Source organism: Falco naumanni, chromosome Z (assembly GCF_017639655.2).
Source record: "Falco naumanni isolate bFalNau1 chromosome Z, bFalNau1.pat, whole genome shotgun sequence".
Taxonomy (NCBI): Eukaryota; Metazoa; Chordata; class Aves; order Falconiformes; family Falconidae; genus Falco; species Falco naumanni.
The window spans coordinates 4,789,146-4,816,313 of NC_054080.1; the positions used below are offsets into that span (position 1 = coordinate 4,789,146).

General features: G+C 51.8%; 1 protein-coding gene across 15 annotated transcripts in view; it reads right to left on the reverse strand.

Annotated features, from left to right (window-relative positions):
- The window catches only part of LOC121081403, a 134,302-nt gene extending 108,262 nt beyond the window's left edge, over positions 1–26,040 (reverse strand). For 4 of the 15 annotated variants that reach the window (XR_005825670.1, XR_005825673.1, XR_005825669.1 and 1 more), the window contains exons 1-2: positions 11,865–14,391; positions 9,986–10,033 (exon numbers count right to left, since the gene is read on the reverse strand). Coding sequence is in view for 1 of the 15 variants with exons in the window: in XM_040580425.1 (XP_040436359.1) it covers positions 9,986–10,033; positions 17,995–18,169 (223 nt within the window). In the remaining 14 variants the exon portion in view is untranslated. The other 11 variants (XR_005825680.1, XR_005825675.1, XR_005825682.1 and 8 more) reach the window with 10 other exon arrangements.
- Positions 26,041–27,168: the final 1,128 nt, after the last annotated feature.

Sequence of the window (27,168 nt, forward strand, 5' to 3'; positions counted from 1 at the left end):
GCGGCGGCCCGGGGAGCCCTCAGGCCCGGCGCGGGCGCCTCGTTTGCCCAGGAAGTAGCCACCACGCCTTGACGCTGCAGGGCCGGAGTGTAGGCCGCTGCCATCCCTGGGGGTCAAGGACGACACCTTCCCCGTTGCCGTCCACTGTGGGCGGTACGTGGCGGGTACCATCGCCACCACCTCAGCAAACCAGGCTGTAATAGCAAACAGCCTGTTACTGCTGTAAGATCAGGACAAGATCCACATTCATGAGGCCAAATAGTAGGTAGTTATTGACTTGCTGCCAGTCCAGATCATACAGAAGCAGGCGTGGGCAGATGTGAGCCCAGTCTCCAAGTGGCCCTGAGGAGGACAAGCACTCTGAGGTTTGGCTCATGGATAGCATTAGTTGTATGGAATTAGAGAGGAAAACAGTTGTTTTAGAGTTACCTTGCTAAGACAGTGACTGAACATCCCATTCCTTTTCCTCTGCATTACATGTACATCTCTAAAATCGACAGGTCTGCAGTCTGGCTTGAGACTTGCTCCTGCTCTCGGCAAAGCCAACGGCACAAATTGATCCCTCTTAGACTTTGACCCCAGTAGGTAGTCTCCACACCACCCTTACACCACACACTATGAATCTGTATGCATACCTACAAGCATGTAAGTTTATAGTTAGGCAAGAGCTTCAGGAAGAAGGAAATAAGTTACTGTAGATGGACAGTGGCAAAGCCAAAGGGCTTCTTTCTCCTCCTTTCCCACTCCCTCCCAGAAAGGCCCATAAAAAAATGCCCTGGTTTGTACCTCATGCATTTGCCATCTAGTTAGGAAGTTTAATTGTCAAATTCTGACATTTTCTTTCTTCTAAATTAAAATAATGGAGGAGGTAAGGGTTAATTAATGTGCTTACCCCAGGGTGAGCAATCTATGGAAGTGGTGTGCGTTTTAAAAATCTAAATGGACTTTTTTCATTGTGTCTCTGTGGGACGGCTACACACCCGCCCACCACTTCTGGAGGTAGCTGACAGAAATGAGAAAACAACTTTTAAGTCATGTGGGAAGGGCAGGATCTGCCCAAGCAGACAGTGCGCCCTTGGCTCCTCCACGAAATGAAATATTTCACGTCTATTTTAAGTGAAACAGAAATAACAAATCCACCCTATTGCTAATGCATATTAATGGCAACTTCAGGGAAGGGGGAGATGCGCTCATGAATATGTCCATTCATACAAGCAGGCCTTTCTGGAGAGAGGAAGGCAGCCCCCTCCCTTCGCAAGCTGCCAGCTTGCTTGCCACAGTCAGGGGACCACCAAAGGCCTTGCTTCTCTTTCTACCTCCACAGACAGGGTTTAAGCACCTGCCCGTGCCGCCCTGCTTCTGCTCTGAGCCCGGATGGCCTCAGCTGCCCCTCACTCACAAATGGCTGCGTGAGAAAGTCTGAGAAGACCGTTTCTCTGCACCAACACCTGCCCAGCCACCGCATCGGCCTTCTGCCTGCATTGTGCACCAGCATCCCCAACATCCAGTGCTGCAGGTGATGGCCCTGCTGGGCAGGGCAGCAGGCTGAGTGACTGAAGGGGTGGGTTATTCAGCCCAAAGGTGGTTACTAATTGTTTTGCTTTTTTTATGCCGGGAACTGTACAGCGCTTTATGAAACATGGACAGATTTGCAGTCACTTAGATTTAAAACACCAGCATTCTAATGGAGCACATACAACTAACTCCTTGCAATGTGTTTGAGCTGTTTCTTAGTCTGCACTGTGCATGAATGCTAAACCGAGGACTAAACTGAATAGCACTCAGAATCCATTTTCAAGTGGTGGGGGGCTGAGGGGTCAAAAGTAGTAGTAAAAACTGAGGGAGCTGCAAACATTCCTTGTGGTACCTGGGCCTTCACCAAGATGCCCTGATGGATTTCCTCCAGCATATGGAAAAATACATTTCACACTGCTTTGCTTGTCAGTTTCGGCCTGATTTCTGCTAAACATTCAAGAAGAACCCTTCCCCTAGACTCAGAAGAAGCGACCCATGCATGATGGAGTGCACTTACTAACATTTTATCAGTCCTAAGCTGGAGGGCTGCAATAGTTGCTGAATACAAGCTTGTGCACACAGTTTATTTTCTTAATTACCTAAGAAACTGTTTGGCAACTTGAACTTCTCAGGGAACGATTAGCCGGCTCTGTGTGCTGAACCCCGGTTCCCATAAGAAAATTAAAATGTTTATCCAGCTAAAATAACTTTTAAATGAACTCATTTTTCCCCCACTTCTTTTTGTATTTCGTGCATTGTAGGCCCTATCAATGATATTAGTTCTAGTGTGGGAAAATATTATAATTGAGATCTGGTAAGTTATTTGCAGACTTCAAGTTTTTCTTTACACTGTGCTGACATTTAGTACAGCCCCGGTGAGGAAAACAATGCTGCCATTCATGGCTCTAGACGTAGATTTCAATCGACTTAAGCGGGCACAATGAAACTTGGTCATTCACTGGTTACCCATATTGTGTTCTCAAATTTTCTCTCAGCAAAAGTATAATGACTCAGTATTGTATGGTTGCGTAGACAAGGGCTCAGAACAAGAGACACTAGTTTTGTCTGACGGTGTGAGAAAGTCGTGAAGGGATCTTTTCTTCCAGATGGTGTTAAATTCAGCTGCCTTTTTAACATTGGCCTTGCACAGCAATCTGCTGCTCCCTTTTCACAAAGAATAAGCCCGGGTCCCTGCTAGTTAACATGCATACTCACGCAACCTGCAACTTCACTCCAACTGTTTTACAATGCACTGGTATGCTAAATACACTCGATCTGGCCTCTCCCAGTGGTAAAACTAACTTTCAAAGAACTGCTCCACTAATATTTACACTTTTTTTTTCTTTCCTGTTACATAAAGCTGTATATGGTTTGATTTCTTTTTTTTTTTTTTCACCACGTAACTTTTAAAGAAACGGCACCTAACGGATAGATAATCCCAGGAAACGATGCTTGCTGCTTGAGCCTCTTAAAGGATAAACTTGGAGGGCATGCTACCACATTTCCACATGCTCTCTTTTTCCCAAGCCAAAAGTTAGGTGCCCAGGACAAAAGGGGGGAGAAATGGGGTGCTTTGCTCCTAAAGCAGCGAAAGAGTAACAATAATAATACTAATAACAGCCAAACGTCTTTTATTGATTGACAGTCACGTAACATTAGTAAAACAGTGCAAAACAGTTGAATGTGACAATGGCCAACACGCAGTTATAACACCGGTATTTTCCTCGGGTGTTTTCCTTCAGAAATTTACATCAAAGACCAAGACGCGAGCAACAAGCTGAAGTAAATTGACCCCACTGAATGCCTCAGCAAACAGTGGGTTTCCCCGGAAAACAGCTTATTGCCTTAATTGAAGCTCTTTGAGAAAGAAAACCACGTACTTTGTCATGTAAATGTTAATTGTAGTAGACAATGGCTCTAGGTAAATAGCACCCCTGGACAGGCAGTAAATGAGAGGAGTGCGGGCACTCTGCGGTGGGAGGTTGGGGGCACAAACACGGTTTCGGGTATAAATAAACAAAACAAGGTCCACTGGCTGCAGCAGTAAAACTTTGGCACGCGTAGCGCTGCCAAAACGGGGATTTACCTGAAAAACAAGCCTGGCCGGGGTCCCGGCCGGCAGCCACCGAGCGAGACACACACACTCCCACACCCCCCGGCCAAAACTGCCGTGCGATTCTTTTTACAGCTACGGGGGAGGATGGGGTAACTTTTGAGGCCAAATTCTTGGTTTTAAATTGACAACACACGCCTGCTGCTGCCAGGACCCGCTGGCTGGCTCTCTGCCCCCTTCCTCTCCCGGTGCGTGGCGTGAAGGCAAACATTCCCACCATAAGCCCCAAAACAATGTTTTAGGCAAACAGTACGACTGCGAGGTAAAAAAAAATTAAATTAAATTAAATTTTAAAAAAGACAAATAAAAAGCAGCGCGCAGAAATGTTAGCCCCCTCGCTCGATGCCGAGCCCCCTTCCCTTATCTCTTGATCTTATTTTAATCTGCTTGGGGACTTGCGGTGTCTAACAGGGCACCGCACGCCGGCGTGCCCGGGGAGGAGGCGCAGGTCAAGTCCATAGGAACATGTTCCCTCCGCAATTAATGCTCCTCGGCTCCGCCGCCGCCGCCGCCGCCCGCACCGCTGCGGTTACGCAGCCGCGCAGCACCACAGCTCGCGTTTACCGCAAACCCGGGCACCTCCGCCAGGCCAGCCCCTCCCGCGCCGGGCCCAGCCTCCGCACCCCCCCGCCCCCCCCTCCATCCCACGTCCGCGGGCGAGGGCGGAACTTGCGCCCGGGGCGGGGGGCGCGGGGGGGGGGGGGGTGTTGTTGCCGCTCGCCTGGCATCCCTCGGATGGGGAGTGGGGTTGGGGGGGGCGGGGCGGCGCCGAGGGAGGGGAGCGCGGTGCTGGCCCCGCGGTGGGCTTCCCCCGCCCCCCCCCCCGGCCCCGGCCCCCTCCAGCCGGGCTGTCTGTCACGGGCTGCCGGGGCACGGCGTTGCCACTTGCCCCGAGCGTGGGAATGGGAGCGCCCAGCCGTTCACATCTCCTGCACGCCGTTTAACGGAATCAATTAGGCAAGACAGACCCTCCGCTTCCCCACCCCGCCTCCCCCCACCCCCCCCACCTACACCCCCCCCCTCCGTTTTTTGTCAGGTCTATATACGTCCTAATTATTTCGGTTTGGGATGCCAGAGCTGTTTCCTGGATAGATCTGATCATCCTTAAACAAAAAGCGAGGAGGCGCACACGTGGGTTTTGGAGTAAATGTCACTTTCATTTCCAATGCTAGGCGCAGAGCAAGGCACAGAACATTTTTTAACACTTTGACAAGGGGGGAGGCGATCTCGTCTCCATCATGTCTTTCTGCTTCAGTAGCTTCCTCAAGGAAACCCTCTCGGAACAGAGAAGCATCTGTGCTGCCGTTTTGAATAGAAGAATAAAAATCGGCCATTACTTTTTTTTTTCATCTTTGTGCAGCTCCGCCGGGTTCTCAGTAGATATAAATTATTAAGCTTGCCTACACTTCAGCGTAAACTTTTCCTGAAAGCTTGCTTTCATATGATATGAAATAAACCCCGACGCCTCGTCTCAGATGCACACAGACAGGTTTTGTGTTGGTTGGTTTTTGCTGGTTGGGTTGAGTTTTGTTTTTGTTTGGGTTTTTTTTCTGGTTGTTTTTGGGTTTTTTCTCAGTTCAGTCCACGCTGCATCATCACCACCACCGTCATCTTCATCATCACCAACTACCACCTTTATTTTTAAGATCATTTCATTGTAATGAATGGTTTTGCGAAATGAAGTAGCATTTCCAAATAGCTCTCTAAGAAAAAAAAAAATATCCTCTTAGCCAAGTTAAATGTTAGCTGCTCTGGGTTTCTTTTTATTTATTTATTCAACAGCAATAGTTGCACATGCATTGTTTACTATCAGTACCATTTCCTCTGTGCAGCGTCTTGGCTATCCGTTCTATGCCCATCTGGCAAGTTCATATTTTGGAATAAGTATGCCATTTAATTTCCTCCACTCCCACCTTCAGCTGTAAAAATGTTAGATTCAATAAGCATTCCTGACCTTTCTCGTTTTTTACTGTCTCTCGCAGTAGTCTTTCATTTTCGCACGCTGTACGATGATCTTGAAGGAGTTTTTACTTTCGGTTATCTAGCTTTATGAAGACCAAAACACTCATACAGCTAGATAACCAAAGATAACAACTCGCTTCCCTCAAAGCTTTTTTTTTTTTTTTTTTTCTCTCTCTCTCTCTCTCCCCCTCTCTCTCTCTCTCTCTCTCCTCGCTAGAATTCAGATTCTTTCTGACAAACAGGCGTGTTGTTTCCTCCAAGAGTACTAGCGGTGCTTTAAAATATTCATCCTTTTTTGCAATTGTGACCTGGTTTGTGTGTCTGTGTGTATCTGCCAGCTAATAACATCCAAAAAGAGATCTGTTGCCTTCAAAGTTTATTCCGAACTTTTTTCTTTCAGCCAGTAATTTCCGGCAGCGGTAGCCAACAATCCGTCTGTTAATACCAGAAAATAAAACCAGCTATTAAGGTGCGTCAAGCTGCGTTAAGAGTGAGAAGCATCCATCCCTTCACAGGCCTCTATTTTGCATTGTAAATCGCTTCGTTCTCAGGAAAGACTCTTTAGCCTCTATAAAGATGTAAAGCCATCGGCAATTTCCAGCGCGGCGTAAGGAGGAAGAAGGGAAGAGAAAAAAAAAAAAAAATCCCATTTCAGTAGAAAGTGACAAGATGATTCGAGGACGCGGCTGCTGATCCCTTTAGATTATGCACGGCACAGAGCTTTTTACCAAATGGTGGCAGCTTGATTGCAAATATCTTGCGTGCGTGTGTGTGTGAGAGGGGAAGGTCCGCGCTTCCCCGGGGTCCCAGGGCCGGGGAGAAGGAGGTGCGGTCTTGCCGGCGTGCTGCTGCCCCCGGTCTGAAAAAAGGAGAAAAGGGCCATCACTGGAGGGCTTTCAGTGCCAAAATGTGGGACCAGCCCGGCAAGGTCAGAGGTCCTGGACCGCGGGAGACCAAGGTAATGATGATGTCATGAGAAACCTCAAGTGCAGGGGGCTACCGGCGCACGCGGGCGGCGGGACCGAGCCCTGGCTGCGCCCGCCCCTGCCCCGCCGTTACCTGCCGCCGCAGCCGGGGCCGCCCCCGCTACAGGCGGGGGAAAGCGCCCCCAGGCCCGGGGAGCGCCCTCGCCGGCGCCTCTCCTCCGGCGAGCCCCGCGGAGCGATGTGCGGCGCGGCCGTGCCTGGCTCCGGGCCTCGCCTTCCCCGCGGCCGGCACCGGCGCTGCGCCGCCGCGCCGTGCGTGATTACAGGGACCGTTTGCTCCGCTGCGGTGCGGGTGCGGGTGCGGGTGCGGGGGGGGTGCGGGGGGTGCTTAATGGCTCCGCATCTCGGCACCGTTTGGCGCCTGTGAGCGGTTTGCGGGTATTTACAGCGGGACGGTCGTACAAGGCGTTTTCCTCTGCGCGTCTGCTGGGAACGCTGCGAGCAGCAGGGCTCGGTGTATTTTATAGCATCTATACCCTCTCTCCCCCCTCCCACCCCTCCACCCTCCCAGCCCGTGTGCGTGTGTCCCTGACTCTGCCTTAGAATGCAGCACAGGTGAACATTGCAGCAATATGTATCCGAGGCTGCACATATCCGGCGAAACGCCTTAATAAAAACGCTGATTTATCGTTTATTTTTATTAACCTCGTACTTAGAGTGAAGAAATGCATGCCGGCGTCACTCGAGAAACCCGATGGAGACAAGTCTTTCTAAACTGTGAGAATGCGTTATGTTGCAGTTTTAGGATTTAAGTCTCTCGGTTTCCCCCTCCCCCACCCCCCGAAAAAGAACATTATACTTTGAATTATTTAACAGTATAATTCGTATAGAATTTTTCTAAGTCTAAAGTGCAAACATTAAAGGTCTCTCGAGTATACGTGGTAACAATGAATCTTCTCACTGAGATCTACCATATTTACTGTTGAAATTAATAAATGCACTCCAGCAGCCCATGCGTGCCGCAGCCAATATAGGGCGCACGCCGAAAAATTCAGCACAGGCAGAACGTGGGCTGCTCTGCACTCCTAAAGGAATCACGACTTAAAATCCATGCTGTTGCTGTTCCTCCAAGGTGCAAAATAAAACGCAACGTATGCTCCCGTACAGCCATAGTCAACATGCCACACTGCACTCACACACATTTGTTTGCAAAGCAACCCGTTTGCCTAGGTCGCGATTTTTTAGGGCGAAATTTTTAAATGCATGGAGTTAGACTGGAGTTGTTGTTGCTCTGTGTTGGCTGCAGAGCCTTCTTACATGGTAATGCATATATGTGCTTGTGTGTACACAGGGGAACCGTATGTGCACGTGCCTGCCTAGGTACATGTGTGTGTATGAAAATATGTATGTAGTGTACGTGGTTATTCCGTAAAATGACAACTATACCAACCAGACTGTTTCTATCATACATTAGTATTACAAGAGCACAAAAATGGGGAAGCCATGTCATTTGTCAGACAAGGCCCCAAATTTATAGTGCCACCGAGAAGTAACACATATACATTGCTAATCTGCCAAACCTCGAATTCAGCAGCCATGTCACTAACAAGGCCGCTCGCTTGTGCTTTCAGATTCTCAGCCTTTGAAACTGAGCATTCCTTCTTTAAACAGGTATTAGGTATCCTGGTACAGAGGGACACTGCAGTGTGCCAGTGCTCTTTGTGGGAAACACAGAGCCTGGCACAAAATTATCAGAATTCTTACAGTGCTGCATTAATAGTTACTGAGCTTCTTCATTACCTCTCAGGCTGCTCAGGCACAACAGGGATGACCGAACCAGACATCTGATACATCCAGAGGCACATGATCATTTTGATATTATGTAAAATTCTAATGAGCTTTTCTGAATTGGCAGATAGGCAGAAAGATTTTTTTTTTTTCTGGCAATAGCTAGGGGCAGCAGTGCTGGTGAACAGGCATGTGTTGAACACCACAAGCTCCTGAGCTTATGTATTAAATTCTTGCAGTCAGAGGCAGGAAAAATCAAGTGCTCCTGCTGCCTATGTGTTGTACGTCTATGTTTATATGTGTAGATACAATGCACATTAACACAGACACATACATACGCTTTAATGTGTCTATATAAAACATGTCACCCTGTCACCAGATTTACAGTGGAATGCAAGACCTATATCGCATATTGGTATGTTTCAGAGATGCAGGATATACCTTTAAAACACCAGGCCCTGTTCTCATGACCACCTCACTTACACACAGACTTGGGAAGTAGCTGCAACACACCTGCCACATTCTGTTGATGAATCATCAGAGCCAACATGCCAAAAGAGCCAACATGACGATTATGACCCAGCCGTTCATTAGCCATATTACCAACTACATTTTTCTAACTCTCAGGCATCTAGCAGGGCCTCGAAATCGACGGGTGTCTGGTAAGACTCACTCAAAAGTATTTGCTTACTCTTAATACCACAAAAATGGAAATGTTGTAAAACACATTTCCAAGACTGCAGTGTTTTCCAGCCTGTGGACAGTTTAAGCAACATGTAGTTCTGAAACCACTGCCAAAAACATCCTCTGAACTGTCAAAAGCAGCTGTTAACACTGTCTGCTTTCTCCCAGTTTACATCATTGAATAAAACTTACTTATTCCAAAACCACTGTAGAAATGGTCTGCATATTGGAAGATACGAAATCCAAACACTGACTTTTTCCTCCTGCCTCCCTAATAAATTCTCGCTAATGGCCTGTAGATTAGTATGTGATTGCCATGCTTGTTTTCTAATCTTTTTATAGGTCTCCAGATGGCTGTGACGTAAAGAAGAAACATCCTGCGTAGATTTCTTAAGAATAAACAGTCTCTACTGACTTTAAAGAGGAATGATGATGATTCCCTAACTCGCAATCAGAGCACTGCCCTAATGCCAGCATCCCCACCTTCTGCGTGGAAGACGCACAGAAGCCCCCCTTAAGCTGCTGTGAGGTACATAAGAAGAGTGTAGCGTAACGTAAATCCCCTTTTCACACTAAATTATGACGGAATTCATGTAGATGTAAACCACGGCACGCCAGTACAGCCCAGGACAGCTTTCCCTGCAAAGCACCCCTCTCCTCCCAGCCAGGTAAGTCACTTGACTGGCTCACCTTCTGGTAAAGGTGCCTCATCATTCCTTTTGTGACCACAATTTCATTTGACAGACAACTGCAGATTATACTTCTGTTCCATTGAACGGATGGTATGCAAAGGGATATCTAATATAAATCCAGATTACAAAATAAGAAAAGGCAGACTATTGAGAATTCAAAGTCTCGGTGGGAAAAAAACCAAACCCGCAAACCATCAGTAATTACACATGAAAACAGTGCATGCTGTTAAAGAACACGTATTCATCTCTGTAGATAATGTATATCATATTGGCTGACTTTTATTAAAGAAAAAAGTAAAAATTACCGTTTCTTGTGATTGTCACTCCCTGTGGTCTCTCTCCGTTGTCTAAATCTGAAAAATAGCCAGAAAAAAAAAAGACAGAGGATCATAATTTAAATACTTTCAGTGTCTGGTTCTTCTTCATGAAATATTTGTGAACAGGTAAACCCATGTGTGTTCAGAAGACACTGAGTATATTAACTTTTGAGATGATTGAATAAATCACTAAAACGCTTGCCTTTAGATTAAACGGGGAAATAACTAGCCACATTTCCTGCAGATGATCGAATGTGACACAAAACAGATCTGTGTAATGTACTCCGGTATCTGCAGGGTTAAATGTGGTAATCAATATTTACAGGAAATAATATAAGTAATACAATTAAAAAAAACAACAAACAACAAATCCAAACACCAAACTGCATCACTATTTCTGGAGAACTATGCTTAAAAATAAGAGGTTAAGAGTATTATTCGGGGCTGCTGGATAGAATTGATGAAAACTACAGAGGCAGATATAGGATTTGCATACTGTAAGCTGCCAGTTAATAAAGGATGGAGGCTCCACCTAGCCTTCAGTTCAAAACATGCAAAACACATTAAGCCGGCGTTTCCCTGCTACATTTCCCAGCTCCTCCAGACCGCCGGTGTCCTGAAACCGGGATCACCGGGAAGGCATGCTCTGTGTTTACAGCCCAGAAAGCTCATCGAGGGACGCGGGGGTGAATTAATACAACGTGAGCTACTCTCTTGCATTGCATCATCTCCATTACATCAGCCTTAGCTAAAAAAAAAAGCGTATTATTATTACTACTACTACTACTAACTACCCAGAGAGCAACTGAGTTCTGTTTTACGCTGAAGCAGTTCCACCCATTCCAGGGACCGGGGGTGGCGGGAGCTGCGGAGGGATGCTACTTCTACGGCGAGAGGGATGGAGGGATGCAGCTGGGCACCCCTGGACGAGTCCCCCTCTCCACTGACCCCCGGGGTCGGGGTCTGCGGCCGTGCCGCGGCTTCATGGGCCCTCCCCGGGCCCGGCCCTCTCAAAGGTGCGCTCCTGAGCCGGGCTGAGCCGCGCCGAGCCGGGCCCACCGGGCCCCCGAAGCCGCCGCCGGCAGGGCAAGAGTGGCAGGAGCATCACGCGTTCATCAGACCCCTCCCCACCCCCACCCCACTCAGAGGGGTGCGTGTTTTGACCGGGGTGCGTTTTGGGTGAGCCAGGAAGGGATGGCTGCTTGCTCCAAGGAACCCGCTGCTTGTGGAGGTAGCGGGTGGAATAACTGCAGCGAACAATCCCTCGCACTCCGGCCAGCTACAGGATATGCGTTTATCTTATCTCCTTTTTTTCTTTTTTTACTTTCCTTCTCTTTTATCTCCCCCACCCCCCACCCTTTTTCCCTTTTTCTCTCTTTCCTTTTTTATTTAAGCTTGAGGCCGCAGGAGTAAGATACTATACTCCAGCCGTTACAAGTGTTTGCTCCTCTGCCTGCACACCTACCGAAGGCACCCGGGCATTGCCAAAAAGCCCCCTGAAAAGCCACAGCTCTGCTCTCGCTGGCAATCTGCCGGATAATTAACAGTTCCCGCACCTAACTGCGCCCCGCGACCAACAGGTTTACCATCAGGCGCACAAAATGGGCTAACCGGCCTAAGCCGCCGTGTCGAGTCATAAACCCTGCCTTGTTAATCAAATTTCCTCCGCCGGGGGCGAGTGGAAGTGGCCGGAGTCCTGCCGGGGCGCCCGGCCTGGGCTGCCCGGCGAGAGGCGGCCCCGGCCCGGGCTCACACGTACCTGGCAGCTCCGGCCGGCCTGGGGCTCAGCATCCCCAGTTCTGCAGGGAATTCAGGATCGGTCTATCCCCTCCCCACACACCCGCCCCACACAGCCCGCGGTACTTACATTTCTCCTCTTTATCAGAGAAGGATTTGACCCCAGATCTCGGGGGTGAGCTGTGTCTCCGGTGGCAAACAAAGATCCCCAGCCAAGCCCCCTCGGAGCAGAGAAAGCTCTTTCGTGTCTCCAGAAATGCACGTTTTCCCCCTCGCCATCCCTATTTAAAAGTGCCGCTTAGCTCCACGGTGTCATTCTTGCGCGAACGGCTTTAGAAGAGTTAGAAATCTTGAATCCAGGAAAACGCCAGAGAAACGCAGAAAGTTGGGTTGGGTTGAGCTTTTCTTTTTTTCCCTCCCTCTTTTCTTTCCTTTTTCTGTATTGCTTCCTACGCCCCAGAGCAGAAAGTGAAGTGTTGTATGTGAGGCTCTGCAAGTTTGGTTGTTTTTTTTTGGGGGGGTGGGGGGGTGGCCAAGGTCTAGTCCAGCCCTCTCTGCTGAGGAGGACGTGCTCTGAAATTCAACCAATTTCCCCAACGCTTTTGTTGCTGATGAACTGAAGCCCTATTGTTCATCCATTGCCACGGTCTTTTTCAGTTCCTACTATACGTTATGCGTTGCCAGAGATAATGAATTTGCACCAAAACCTCTCATAGTCCCATTCTGACAGACGGAACAAATTAGAAATGTCTAGTCTAAAGAAGAGCAATGGCTACCTTTTCCTAGAGCAGAAGGAAAGCGCGGATTTCTTTGGAAACTGGAAAAAAAAATGCAGCAAAAGGTCGAGTTTTCTAAGGTGTTTTTCTCCAGCTAACTTCTGAAGAACAGTTTCTTCCGAGTCTTGTTTTTGGGAGGCACTGCCGTTTTGTGCAACTTCTGTCCAAACCAACCAGCCGACCAACAGCACGATAAAAAAAAGGGAGGGTGGGGGGTGGGGAGGTGGAATTAGGAAAAAAAAAAAAATCATGGTGCTAACACGAAAGATTCTCGTCTCATCCCTGCGGTCATGGAAACTTGTAGCGTGACCTCTCGTCGCTGGAAGGAGGGTGTCCTGAAGAGCGGCCGGTCCCGTCAGTCCCCTCTCGTCCATCGCTACGGGTTTGAAAACGGCGTGACAACGCCCGCCTGCGCCCCGGCTGGGTTTTAGGGCTCGGGGGGGCGGGCTGGGTGAAGTTTGGGTGTGCGCCGGAGCGGGAGGTGTGTGGGGAGGGAGAGGGGAGGGAGGGATGGAGGACGGATGGAGGGAGGTGGTGCACGGCGAGGGGGCGGCAGGGCGGCTGTCTCCCCCCCCCGCCTCCGCCGGTGCCGCGCTGCCCCCCCCCCTCTGGGGCGGCTGTACACGACGCCCCGGCCCCGCGTGGGCAGGTGTCAAGGAGTGTGGGTATGTGTGAGGGGAGGGGGCTGCGAGGGGGAGAGGCGGCGGGGGGAGGGGCGAGACTGAAAAATTAATATATATGTACCTGCTATGCCCGCGCACATCTGTATGACTGTGTGCGCGTATGTATGTGTACGGTGCCGGCTGGATGTCCCGCCCGGAGCGCGGCTGCGGGGGGTCGCTCCGCAGTCCCCAGGCGAGGATTTCCGCGGGGACAGCCCCACGCACCCGTCGGCACCCGAGCACCCCCCGCCGGCACAGCCCCGCCGGGACCCGGCGGACAAAGGGAGCTCTGTGGGGACCAAACCGCCAGCCCGGGGGAATTTGAGCCGGGGCCCCGGGTACAAGGGAAAAAAAAAAAAAGAAAAAAAAGAAACAACCAAAAAACGAAACGCCAAAAAACCAAAACCAAACAACAAACTGCTGAGAGGATTTATAAAAGCCCACGTCCCTCCCCCGGCTAGAAACACACTCGCGTTTCCACTCCCCGGCGTGGACATCCAAGTCCAGTCGAGATGATGGAATGGAATGGAACGGAGTACGAGCCCGCCGGCTGGCCGCTGGCTCGCGCTGGGGGCGGCCGTGCCGAGGACCAGAGGGATGCTCCGGAGCATCTCGCAGCAGGCCCGCAAACATGCCAACAGCGTCGGGAGGAGAGAAACGGGGGTCCTAGCAGAGAACACCCCTCGCCTCCAAGCCGCCGCTTGCCTTCCACCCTGCCGCCTGGTCGGCTGGAATTCCCGCGGAGATCAAAGTTCTCCGAACATCGCCACGCAGCGCGGCGCTGCCAAAGCGGGGTGGGGGGGGGTGGGGGGGAACGGGAACTGAGGAAGAGGAGCACAAACCGCCCCCGCACCACCCTCTGCTACCCCCGCACCCACGCGCTTTCCTCCGCCAGACGCCGGATCCCTTTTATACCGCTTCTCCTCCCGATGCCGGGGGTGGGTGGTCGCTGCCAAGCCGTGAGGCCAGACAGATCGGCGGGACCCAGCGGCTGCAGCCCCTGATCCTTCGCCCCGGTCGGTGGCACCGGTGAGCCCTACAACCGCGGAACCGGCGGAGAACCGCCGGCCACCCGAAGGGATGTTTCGCCTGCGCTAGCGCAACATGCCTGTGTCATGCAATGTTTGGGGAGGGAGGGGGGGGGATTTTATTTATTTTTTCTTTTTAATCGGCCGGAGTTTTCTATTTCCCGCTCGTTGCCTGACGAAGAGAGGCAGCAAATAAGGTGTCCCACTAAAAAAAAAAAAAAAAAAAAAAAAAAAAAAAAAGCAGGACGGGCTCTGAGGTGCTCCGGGGAGGTGGGCTTTGTTTTGGGGCCGCGCGGGGGGCGGGGGGGCTGCTGTTGCTGCTGCTGCTGCAGCTGGTGCCAGTGCTCATTTCAGCGGGCAGGGGCGCGGAGCGGCGCGGCTAGGCTCGGGCAAGCAGCCTGCGCGCCCGCAGACGGTTCCTGCGGGCTGGCCGCCCCCCGCCAGCGCGTCCTCCCCGGCACGGCTGGGCGCGGAGCGGCGCGGAGCAGCGCGGAGCGTCTTGGCAGCGGCGCCCCCACCCCGCGTCCCCCTTCCCGGCTTCACGTTCAAGGTTTAACGGCGAGGTCACGTCCATTGACGTCAGCTCGAGGCATACTGTACGTCCGGCTACATTTACATACATCAAGGAAATTAGGGCATTTTAAAAAAATTATATATATGCAAATCCCGTTGCTCGGAGAGGAGACGGCGGATTCCCGGAGCGATCGCCCCTATTGCGGAGGATTCTAATTAACGGAACAAAAAAACCGGGCCTCCCCTCTCCTTCCAAACATCATCATCATCACCACCACCATCATCAACAACAACAAACACCCCCGAAACGATCGACCAGGGCAGGGCCGGGCTGCGGCGCGGAGAAGAGCGCGGCTGGGAGCGGGCGGCTCCGGTGCACGGTGCGGGCTCCGCCGCTGCGCCATTCTTCTCTCCTCCTCCTCCTCCGCCTGCTCCTGTTGGCTCCAGCGGGTATTACTTTTAATACTGATGCATATGTAAAGGTATATTTGCATTTTTTTAATTTACTGAAAGTTACAGGCTGTCGCTTTTCCTTTGATCTCTCCGTCTTTTTCTTTCATTTATTTATTTTTAAATACCCTCCCCCCTCCTTTTTTTTTTTTCCTATTCTCTCGTTTTTTGGCAAGACTGTGCTGTGTATGTGTCTTTATGTCCACTTTCCTCCATGCTTCTGCTTGCGCGAGGTTACAAAATACGCACGGTGCTAATATTACAAATCGAGGTGCACAAGATGCTTATTGGGTCTTAAACGGAGGGGAGGCTCTCACTGCCCTGCTCCGCTATCATACCGATAGCTCGAAACTGCAAGTTTGATCACCTAATTAACTACGTATTAGGAAAAAAATCCAAAACAACAAAAAAACCCCAAAACCAACAACAGCCCAAAGCCACACCGTTTTCAGGTATAACGCAACATAGATAATGCGTGTAATGGGGACTGTGTCAGTGTATTTATAATAACCCATTGCTGTATAATGGCCTGTAAGTGCACTTATATCTGCCTTAACTTCAGGAACCTTTTATTTCAAAATCTTCTCTTACAAGTGTGCAGACTCAGGTACGGAGAGCTTTCTCTGAGGAAGACATTTTGTATATTCTGTCTTGAGTGCTGCGTTGTTACATGTATTACATCTCATTTTAACCTGTGTAGCCTTGAACCTGCTACCTAATTCTTTACAGGAAAAGCATTTTTAGAGGTTATTTTAAAATATTGCCGGTAGCATTACATTTGCTTTATCCGAATATCCACAGGCCTCGAATTACACTACAAACACTGTCAACACATTTAGGTTTACCCTAACAGAAAAATCCTTATGAGGAAGAAGAGCAGAAAGAAGCGTAGTTTAAATCTGATTAAAAACAGACGATCACTTTCTTTTCATAGACCAGGCATGTTATGTTTTTAAACGAGTAACGTTATTCCATCAAAAACAACACCCCTGCTCGTACACACATTTTTCCTTCTTTCTTCCCCCCCTTTTCCCTAAAAAAAAAAAAAAAAACAAAAAAAAAAAACAGTCCAAGTGCATGCATATGTAATTAGTTACACTATGAATTACTTACCTGCATGAACGTATAGGGCTTCCTAAAAAGTTAGCCCTCCCCAAAGACTGTCATGCATGTATTTTTTTTTAATAAATAAAGAGCAGAGTGTCATGCCCGGTCTGCATTACTCAGTGCCTGTTTCGCCGCATGTATAGTTTAATTCTTTGGCATTTCTTACGGTATTTCCAGCGCTACCTCTCGCTCCAGTTCTACAAGCTCTACACTGGTATGTCACCCAATAAAAAGTGATGGGTACACGTAAATTTTTTTTTTTTTTTTTTTAAATAACAAACCAACACCAAAACTCCAAAACAAAGCCTCAAAACGGAAACCGACACCATAATCTGTTGGGTTAGCTCTTACCTTACCACATATAGCAACAATACGTTAGGAAAGTACCATTTCTATACGTCTTTTTTGCCAATAGCGGGTGCCGGGGACTCCCGGCCCGCGGACGCAAAACCCACTCTCCCTCCCTCGCTTTTAATTAGCGCACGTGCAGCTCTCGCTCCCCCGCGGACCCTCATTTGCATATGCAGAGAGGCGGGCGGAGGTGGTCGCGGGGCCGTACGCCCGTCTGTCCGTCCTCGCAGCGCATCCCCCCTTCCCCGCCACGACCCTGCCCCCCCGCCCCCCGCTGGTGCTTACCCCGCGCCTCACCGCGGCCCCGACGGGACGGGGGTAGCCGCCCTCCGCCCACCGGAGCACGCCCCCACCCCCAAGGCCGGGGGTCCCCAACTCAGCATCCCCTCCACCCCCGCAACGTCCCGCGTTACCATACGGCGGCCCCGCGAATCACGGCGGCGGCGGCTGAATGAGCCCCGTGGAGGGGGGGTGGTGTTTGCAGCGCTCCCCTCCCCCGCCCTGCCTGCGCCACTGCCTGTACCACGGGCAGCGCGGGGACAGCTGCCCACCCCCACCCCCTGTCACTTGCCACTTGAGCGTCGACTCGACGGGTGGAATAGGAACAATAAATACCCACCCCCACGCCCCCGCACGCGCGTTACCTAATATCAGCCTCTTACAGCCCAAAACAGGGGCGCGCATGTTCCGCCGCGCACCCGCGCGGCTCGCCCGGGGCGCTCCAAACGCCGCCGAAGTTGGAGATTTCACGGGTTTCGGGCAAGGATAGATAAATAAACGAGAGAATATGTAAAAGCACGAATAAAGCGCATATTTGGGGTGGCCGCTACGGCCACGGAGGTGAGACAGGGCGCCGGGCTGAAAATAAATGCACGCATGAAATAGATCCACTTTCTCCTATTTATTTATTTTTTTTCCCCCATCCCTGTGGTCTCCCCCACCTCCCTGGCTTTAATACCTAGGTTCCTCTAAACCGTGTATACAGCATTTTGCACTTAGATTTTCTTCCTCATCTCTTCAGCCTTGTTTTATCAAAACATAAATAATCGGAACTGCTTATCGCTCCACAAGCGAATAAACATATTCTGGCATTATTTACATGTTATTTTAGAAGAATGGAGATGCAGCTGTAGAGGAACGTCTCTCTCTTTTTTTTTTTTTTTAAATTTATTTTATTTTTCCGACTATTTCTTTATTATGAGACTGAAATACTGAAACGAAAAAAATTAGAATGGCAAACATACAACATTATTGACGCAACTGAAACTTGACATGAGAATTTTTTTTTTTTCCCAGTAAGGAAAAAAGCTGAACTTACGAGTTCTTTGACCACACACGCGTACACAAAAATAATGATAATTTGAATTGCTTACATAAAAGCTTCCAGTACAGATACACCCTCACAGTACAGCTCCTTGGGAAATAATGAAGAAGCCCCCGAAGTCGTGGCCCTTCCCTCTGGCTTGGAATATGTCCCCCGACTAGAGATGGAGAGGTAGAAGCCAAGGGGAGCGGCAGAAGAGAGGGTGAGAGCTGCAGCACTTTCATCCAGACTTCAGATAATCACTAAATGGTGAAATTTCCGGAGACGGACGTACAGAAAACTCCTCGTTAGGGGCGTTTTAGGGAGGGGGCAGGACGCCAGCTGGGGCACGAGCGGCCGGAGCCACCGGGTTTCCACGCACGGCGCGTTTTTTGCTCCCAGGGCTGCTGGAAGGGCAACGAGTCCTGTTTTCGCAATGTTTTTTCTGCTGTTTTCGCCGTCTGTTTACACGTAAGCACCACACAACCCGCCAGGAAAGGCCAGGTTTGAAATCCGCGGTTATTTTGCTGTATTCCAAAAATTCGGCCTCACGAGTAAACTTGCTTTTTAATTCTCCTTTCCTCCTCCCCACCCCACCCCCCCTTGTAATTTTGAGCTGGAGGCATGGGTTTTATTCTCCCCCCCCCCCGCCCTTTGCATCCCCCTCGGCGGGCCGGACCCCCTACCTATGATGGGGAAGAGAGGAGGGAGGGGGAAAGGCAGTCGGGATGCGGGGGGCACAGCTCGCTCTTCTGCTGCTCTTTTCCCACCCCGGTGCCCCGGATCCGCCAGCCCGGCCTGCTCCGGAGGGCGCCGGACCCCGCCACCCCCTCCTCTCCCCTTCGCTCCCCGAGGTACCCCCGGCCCGGCCCGGCCCCGGCGGCGGGGGGACAGCGACACCTGCCGGCGCTCTGCCGCGGGCAGGAGCAAGCAGGGGCGGGCAGGAGCTGGCAGGGGCGGGCAGGAGGAGCAGGTGGGAGCGGGCAGGAGGAACAGGCAGGAGCGGGCAGGATCAGGGGGGAGCAGGCAGGAACGGGCAGGAGCAGGCAGGAGCAGGCAGGAGCAGGTGGGAGCGGGCAGGAGCGGGCTGGAGGAGCAGGCAGGAACAGGCAGGAGGAGCAGGTGGGAGCAGGCAGGAGCGGGCAGGAGGAGCAGGTAGGAGCGGGCAGGAGCGGGCAGGAGAAGCAGGCAGGAGCAGGCAGGAGGAGCAGGAAGGAGCAGGCAGGAGCGGGCAAGAGGATCAGGCAGGACCCCCCCAGCCGGGTGCGGTTCCCGCTGTCGCACGACTCCTCCCGACGGCAGCGGAGCCGCTCCCCAAACGCTAACCCGCGCCGCCACATCTGGGCTGTGCTCCAACCAAAAAAGCTACAATAATTTAAATACATATACATATATATATATATGTATATAGACTTGCTTGGAATAAAGATGAGCGACTGCTCGCGGGCAGAGCATCCCCCCTTTGACGGGCAGCACCTCCGCCCCCCTGGTCCCCGCCGTGGAAGGACACCTTCTGAGCTGGGAGGGGGAATATTCGCCCCCTACCCCCCCCCGCCCCCCGCCCCCTGCCCCTCCAATGTTAAATCCCGGGATCAAAATACGGTTTCGTTTTGTGGGTGCCTGTTTGAAGAGAAAAAGCTGGGCTCACGGGCTGACGGGGGGCGGGGAGGAGAGGGGTTGCAATATCCCAAGGAATGGTAATATTTCAATATTCGTCCCTGCAGAGTGGCCCCATTCTTTATTTAATTCGTACCAGTGCTGCGTGGAAAGACCTTTTCCTCGGAATCGCTTGCTAGCTGATGTTAGGAGGCTTTACCTTTCCCCCATTCTCGTTTCCTCTTTTTAATAAAAAATAATGAAAACGAAAGGTTTGATGTTACAGAGAGGCAATTTTTACGAGCAGGAACGGCGGTGAGGAGCTGTAATCGCAGTAGGCTGTCAGGAGGAAGACGCATTCCAGAGAAGTTGGAGGTTATGTTTGATTGGATTAACGGCCACTTTTTTTCTTTTCCTTCCTTCCTTCCTTTTTTTTTTTTTTTTTTTTTTTGTTTTCTTATTTTAGTAGTTCATTAGCGGAGCTTCCGCCATGTCCGGTATGCTTCTATAATTGTTTTCCTCCATCTCCTTCTAGGAATTTTGGTTGCCTCATATCTCAACAGGGTGAGGGCAGAGAAAAGAATAACCCGGCTCTTTTGGAGAACGTTTGTTTCTGCTGCACCTGTAGCAGTTTTATTTCTTCTTGTTCGGACCCCCCCCCCCCCCCCTCAACCCCCCCCAACCAACCCCCCCAAAAAAATGTGCTGGGCTTTTAACAAGTGAGGAAAGGCTGTGGGCGCACGAATATCAAATATTTATGTAAAAGACTGGCGTGGCTGAGATTCGAGATTGCAAAAGCACTCGTGGCGCGGCTGCCCCTCGGTGTTTCAGCTGCCGTGTGTGGGATGCGCATCGCGGATAGCCGGCACAGCTGGGCTGCACCTCCCCGGTCTAACACCCCTGTGAAAATTACACCCACCCACGCACCCCCCATGGCAGAACAAGCCCGAGGTGTCCTTCTTAGCTAAGGTATCTCTGCCGAAGGACCTGGGGGGTTATCTGAGCGCTGCTGCGTCCCGGGGCAGCGGGGAAAAAAGGATTAAAAGCAACGACAGGACTTCGGGGGGGGTGCGGAGGTTCCTCGGCTCCGGCAGTCCTTCGGGGCACGGTGCTGTCCTTGTGTCCTATCCACTCCCGGAACCGCCGGGGGCTATTTTGGCATTAAAAAGACAACCATGGATCTCACCCACTTCGCCCTGAACACGCCGCCGTGTGTCCCTCCCTGACCCATGCCGTCGCACCGGTCCGGGCTGGCGACACCGCACCTCCCCGCCGCGCCGTGCGGTCCGACGGTCGGACAGGAGGAGGTGGCTGCTGGCGCCGGTTCCCACGTTCTTGGGGCACCCCCAGATCCGGGACTGCAGCCCCCTCCTTAGCACACTCATTCAAGCTTTGCCGTTTCGACGCGCATGCCTGTTGACAAAAAGTTTCAGCGCTCTCCCAGCGTAGCCGGGTACCAGAAGCAGCGCTTGTCAGGCACCCCCTCCACCAGGAAGGTGGAAGAGCCCCTTGCCCTGAGCCTCTCCCCCCGTTTTTCCCCCCAAGCTTTTCAGTAGTGATGGAGGAATCAAGAAACGGAGCTGCGTCTGAACGACCGAAGGCCGCCGTCCCGCCGCGTGCTGCGGGTCCCGGGGCGGGCTGGCGAGTAGCGCCGCCTGGGCCGGCGGTCACCGGTACGGAAGGGTGGAAGGGAGGGTCATCCCGCCTCCGCCTACTCATGCCCCCAGACGCCCCCCCCCCCCGCCCCCCCCCCCCCCCCAAAAAAAAAAAAAAAAAAAAAGAATACTCTGCGGGAGAAGAAAGAGCTGCGCCTGGGCTGGAAAACCCTTCTTTCTCCTGGCACGGGCTGTGCTGTGCCCCATCCCGTTTCCAGGACAGACCCCCTCACCCCATTTATTTCGATTTCTCCCCGGGCGGACACTCGCTAGGCCTCTCCCCCATCCCTATCCCTTCTCCACCCCCCACCCCCCCTCCCTCCCCGCCCGTGCGGTGCGATGCTCAGGGTGCGGGCAGCGCGGTGCGGGAACCCCACCGACCCCGTGTGTGTTTCACCAGCCCACAGGCGAGCCCCCTCGTAATCCAATTGCTTCGGTTGGTGTGAATAAAATTTGTGGCTGACGGTAAGGAATTGGGGGGCGTGTATGTGTTAAAGAGAAAAGGGGGCAGCAGAGGAATCCCCCCGCTCGGCAGGAACACCCCCCAGCCCGCTCCGCAGCCGCCCGGAGTTGCTGCCCCCCGCGCCCGCCTCCATCCCGCTCCTCCCGTACCTCAGCTTCCCCCCTCTCCGTGCTTTCAGGAGGCCGAGAGGTGCCGGGGATGTCCCCCACCTCGCCCCCAGCCCCGGACACGCTTTTCTCGCCGCGGGGTAAGTCGGCGCGGCCGGGCCATACCGAGCCCACCCCCCCACCCCCCCGGACCCCACCCCGCCTCCGGTACTCACCGGGCTCCCTCCGCTCGGCGCTCCGCAGCCCCCCGCTCATCCGCAGCCCCGGAGCGGCTCCCCCAGCCCAGCCCCGTTCGCCCGGACCAGCTGGCTGGGGAGAAGGGAAAGGGCGACGGAAGGAGGGGGGTGGGGGGAGGGGGGCGGCCACGGGTGCTGCCCCACACCGGGCTGCGACGTGGCTCCCCCCTCCCCTTGGCTCCGGCATTTCCCACCCACTCAGTACGACTAACCCACCGTCCCAGTCCAGACAGCCGCGGGGGACGGGGACACGTCTCCCTGCCAGGACCCCCCGCCGGTCGCGGCCCGTGGGGCCCAGCAGGACGCGGGTTTCGGGACGTTTATACCCCACATATATACATATATATATATACACACACGCACACACACACATATATATATATCTCTCCATATATATATCTCTACACAAACACACGCACATATATATCTACACATGTATATCTCTACACACACACACACATATCTATACACACTATATCCCAAAAACCTAACGATGTAATAACAGAATCTATCAATGACATCGAAATAAAATAATTAACTAAGAACTACACCATATTCAAAACCAGATCGCGCTAAAATAAAAATAAACCTTTGACGCTTTAGCATAAGCAACAAAATATCTTAAGCATCCTATATTACTTTCAGAAATCTGTAATTTTTTTTATCGATTTTAGTGTTACATGGAAAGATTACTATAATAAATACAAACAGCTAAGTCAGGTTAAACTGAGAATTAATATTATTTAAATTACCAACATAAAATCCATCGAATAATGTTGTTCATCCTAATGAGCGCGGAAACTTTTTCCTTTTAATTTACTTACTTTCAGAACAGAAAATAAAACGTATTAGAGCCGACTTCCTTTCAAATCAGAAGGCTTAACATTAGAACAACCACCTGCATATTCCTGCTGTAATCTGCCACTACCTGAAGCCAGTAAAACTGAACAAGTAAGCTCCTAGATTTGCAAATTTTTTCTTCCTTCCCCCCCCCGCCTCCCCTTACCCTCTCTATAAGCGCTGCTATTGATTACATGCATTCACTTTCTCCTACGGACCATCCACTCTCTGGGGTCTGCATCTTTCCGCACGCACTCACAGAGGTTTATTCTTCTTCAGAGCAGTTACTAGATATACTGACAACGGCTACATGCTTTTTCTTCCCCCCCTCCCCCCACCCCCCCCTCGCCCCGCCCCTTTATTTATTTATTTATTTATTTAAAAACAAGAATGCACGAAAATTGTTTTCCACTTCAAGAATCAACTAAGCTCTTTCTGAGCAGGTCAGCTCCAGCGATGTTAAGCATCAGTCGCTGTCGAGCTCTAAGAATTCAAGCGGGAAAAAAGGTGGATTATTACGCATGGAATCGTCACCAAATTGGTTCTGAAGCCGTTGAAATCGGTGCAATTGACTTTAAAGGGGCAGAATTCGGCCCAGTTGTTCAAGTTGCATGGGTGTGTGGCTGTTTTTTTTTTTAAATGTAGCTCTCTAACTCATCTTTTCTTACACTAATACATATATATATATATGGCAGGTAAAGGCAAAGTATTCGTTTTTTTCAAAGGAATTTAAGGGGAGCTGGGGTATCTGCTGACGTTGAAATTGTTTATTCACAAATTCATTAGACTGTTCCTGTAGTGCAGTTGTACGGAACAAAATTACCAGAAGGAAAAAGGTTTGCCGAGAGGCTGACACCGCCCAAGTCGGGCTAAAACACTTATAATCTTGCTTAATTATTCCGGCGAAGCTTAATTCTATTTCCACCTTTCCGCTAATAATTTTTCTCTCCCCCAAACTCTTCTCCCGAGTAACACACCTGCATTTCTGAGCAAAAAGCAGGCCACTCCGAGAACCGTCTGTCCGGGCTGCGGCGGCCAGAACTGGGGTGCTCTGTCGGTCCGTGGCACTCCCCTACGAGAATTCGCCTGAAAACAGGACGCACTTCGTCCTCCTCCTCACCAGACGAAATCGCTTCGAGTGCATCATAAATATAAAAATGTGGGGTTTTTTGCCTTAGTTTTTTTGCATAACTTCGGGCAGACCCCAGCCCCGTCGCTGGTGCTCCAGCAGAACTTCCATTAGGGGAGGGCACACTTTCCCTGGGGTACTGGCTCAGAGACAGGATAGGAAGTTTGCAGTGTTCTATTAGAAGTATCTTTTTTTTTTTTTTTTTTTTTTTTTTTTTTTTTTAAAGTCTGTGCGGGGTGTTATTATAGAAACCTGCTTAAATACTAAACCGAGAAGGTCTGAGCATGCCTCGACTGTGCACGTCTGACTTGGAACTCTGCAAAACTGGGCGAGACCCCGCTCCCGCTGCGGTCAAACAGAAGATGCTGCCGGGTTCCCCCACAGCAGGATGGGTCCTGGAATTGCTGTTTTTCACACACGGATGCGGCTGGGGTCTGCCCCGCGCACCCCCTTGAGGCACAGCCAAAAGCCGTGGTCCGGGGTGTGCACTGAGCCCCCCGGGATGCTCACGGTGGGACGGCCGTGTGTTTTGCACGGCTGGAAAAGGGCAGCTGCGAGCCTCGCTGGCTTCAAAAACGAGATGGGGGCTTCCCTGCTAAAATGGTACCCAGCGGCTCATCCCAGCCGGGCGCATGGGGAGCATCGAACGGTTCTTCCCGGAGCTCCACTGTCCTATTGCAACTGGGATGGTTATTCTCACCGGAGGAAAACGAAGTTACATGAATTGCCTCAATTGCCCTTTTTTTTGGGGGTGGGGATGGTTTCCAGACACGCTTAAAGGGGATCATTTTACACAAACGGTGTAGAAACGATAGCAGAATTTTCCAAAACAGTCCACTATTTTCCCACTTGTTTCCCCCCCCCCCTTTTTTTTTTGTTTGTTTTGTTTTGTTTTCCGATTTTTTCCTTTTTTGGAAGGTCCTCCCCTCTCCCCTCCCAGCCCCCCAAGTGAGCACCTAGACTCGCTGAACACTGGAGGGTGTGTGTGTGTGTGGAATTACCTTAAGGAGGGGTTAAGCCCCCAGGTGTAATGATCACGGACCTGCGGCGGGGGACCCGCCTGGAGATGGGAATTAGCAGCGTGCCCGCAGCCCCCACTTTGGCGTTACACCCCACCGGAGGGATTTCGTCTCCCCGGAGACCTGCAGACTCCCCGTTAACGCGCGGTACAGCGTAGCTCTGCGGCTCTACGTTGTTAAGCACAGATGCTCCTAAGAACGGAGCCGTTGGGTCACAAACCGCAAAACCGCGTGGAGGAAGCGTTCCCACCTGAAGTTCCTGCCAGGTGAGGAAGCCCCCCCATCCCGCACCGACAGCTTCTCGCCGGACACCAGCAGCATGTTGCCTCTTTCCTCTTGCTCCCGGAAAAAAAAAAAACCCCAAACAAACCACCCCAAACCCAACCACCTCTCCCTCTCAGGCAGGGACGGGGTAGGGGGGCGCAGGTACACCCCTCCCGGGGCGGCCTCCTGGATCTGGTCTGGCTGTGGTCGCGCCATCCGCAGCAGACATCGGTGCGGGGTGATGGAGGACCCCTCCTCGCAGCCCCACCACGGCCACGGCAGACCCCCGACCCCCCTCCTCGCTCGCCCCGCCACCGCCAGCCAACTTCACCGAGGACAGCGCTTCGGAAAACAACCACCACCGAGAACAAGAGGTACTTTTCTTCCCCCCTCCCCCCCGGGACGGGTTAATGCCAGTTTTTCATCCCGACCTAAGTGTCTGCCCGGTTTCCATCGCCCTGAGGGGGCCGGTGCCCGACCCCTGTAATGCGCCTGTCCCCCCCTGCAGGGATACGTGTAGTAAATGGGTAATAATAACAGCAATAATAGTCTATTACGCGGCACTTACTGTTATTACTTTTATCAATTATCATTATTAACGGTCACCATTAGCACTATTATTAAAAGAAAGGACAAAGAAACCAACCTGCGGAGCGGAGCGGACCCGTGTCCCCAGCACGGAGGGACGGAGGGGTCAGGCTGCCGGTGGGACGCCCCCCGCCCCAGGTCGGGCCCAGGACTCGGTGCCCGGTCGGTGGGAGCCGCCGCTCCTCGCCGGTCGGTACATGGGGTGGCACCGGGCCCGGGGCGGCCGTTAACGGCGGTGGCGGCCCCGACGGGGGGCGGTGGAGAGGCGGGGTGGGGGGCGGGGGGGATGCGGCGGCGCGCGGGGCGCTGCTGCCCCCTGGCGGCGCCGCGCGGGACCGACTCGCTGCGTCCCCGCGGAGCTGCGCGGAGCCGGGGACAGCGGGGCGCTAGGGTCGTGTCTCGTATTCCGTCCGTGTCCTCCCGGCTTCCTCGGGGCTACCGCTGCACCGGGAGCCGTGAGGGGAGAAACGGGGAAAGAGCAGAAAAGGTGGAAAAAAAAATTAGTAATAAAAAAAGCCACGCGGAAGCGACGCAGCTAAGGCGGGGGAGAGCGCACGCACCCTCACCCTCGCTCCTGTCGGTGGTCCGCGGGGAAAACTAGTAATAATAATTAAAAAAATCAGAATAAGCCTAAACATAAAGGAGAATTTCTGCTTTTTAACAGTTGCCCGAAACTTCGGGAAAACCACTGGGAAATGCGACGGTGCGGACGGGGTGCGCGCATCCCCCGCGGGAGGGGGCTGCGGAGGGTTCCGTGGGAGCGGCCAAAGGCCAAAGCGAAAAATCGGGGAAAAGGGTGGAAATTCATCAAGGGGGAGGGGGGTGTGTGTGTGCAAGGTGCGCGGAAGCGGGGCAGGAATTTTAGGGAAAGGCGGTGGAACGAGGCCAAGGAGAGGGGTCGGACCAAGCGTGGGAAAAAAATAGTTCGTTGTTCCTCTCCCCCCCCCCCTTTTTTTTTTTTTTTTTTTTTTTTTGTCAGATTATATCCTCTGTCGGGCCCTCCAGTCCCCCCTATCCTGCCCCGTGCCCGTGGGAGTTCTGCTGGTCTCTGCGGGGATACCCACCACGGGGGTGCCGTGGCAGTGCAGTTTTGTTGAAAACTTTGTGAAAGAAAAGAAAAAAAAGAGAAAAAAAAGAAAGGAAGAAAGAAAAAAGAAAACATTAAAAAGAAAGGAAAAAAAATAGTGGGTTTGAGGAATTGAGAGGATCTCCCAGTACCAAATAGTGATGTTTAAAACTGGTGGGACCCTGGAAGAAATCTGACCCTCTGAGCTGGGCAACTCTGTAAAGGTAATTAACAAAACCCAGAAAAGAACAATTTATTCCGGGCTTTATTGTGACTATCAT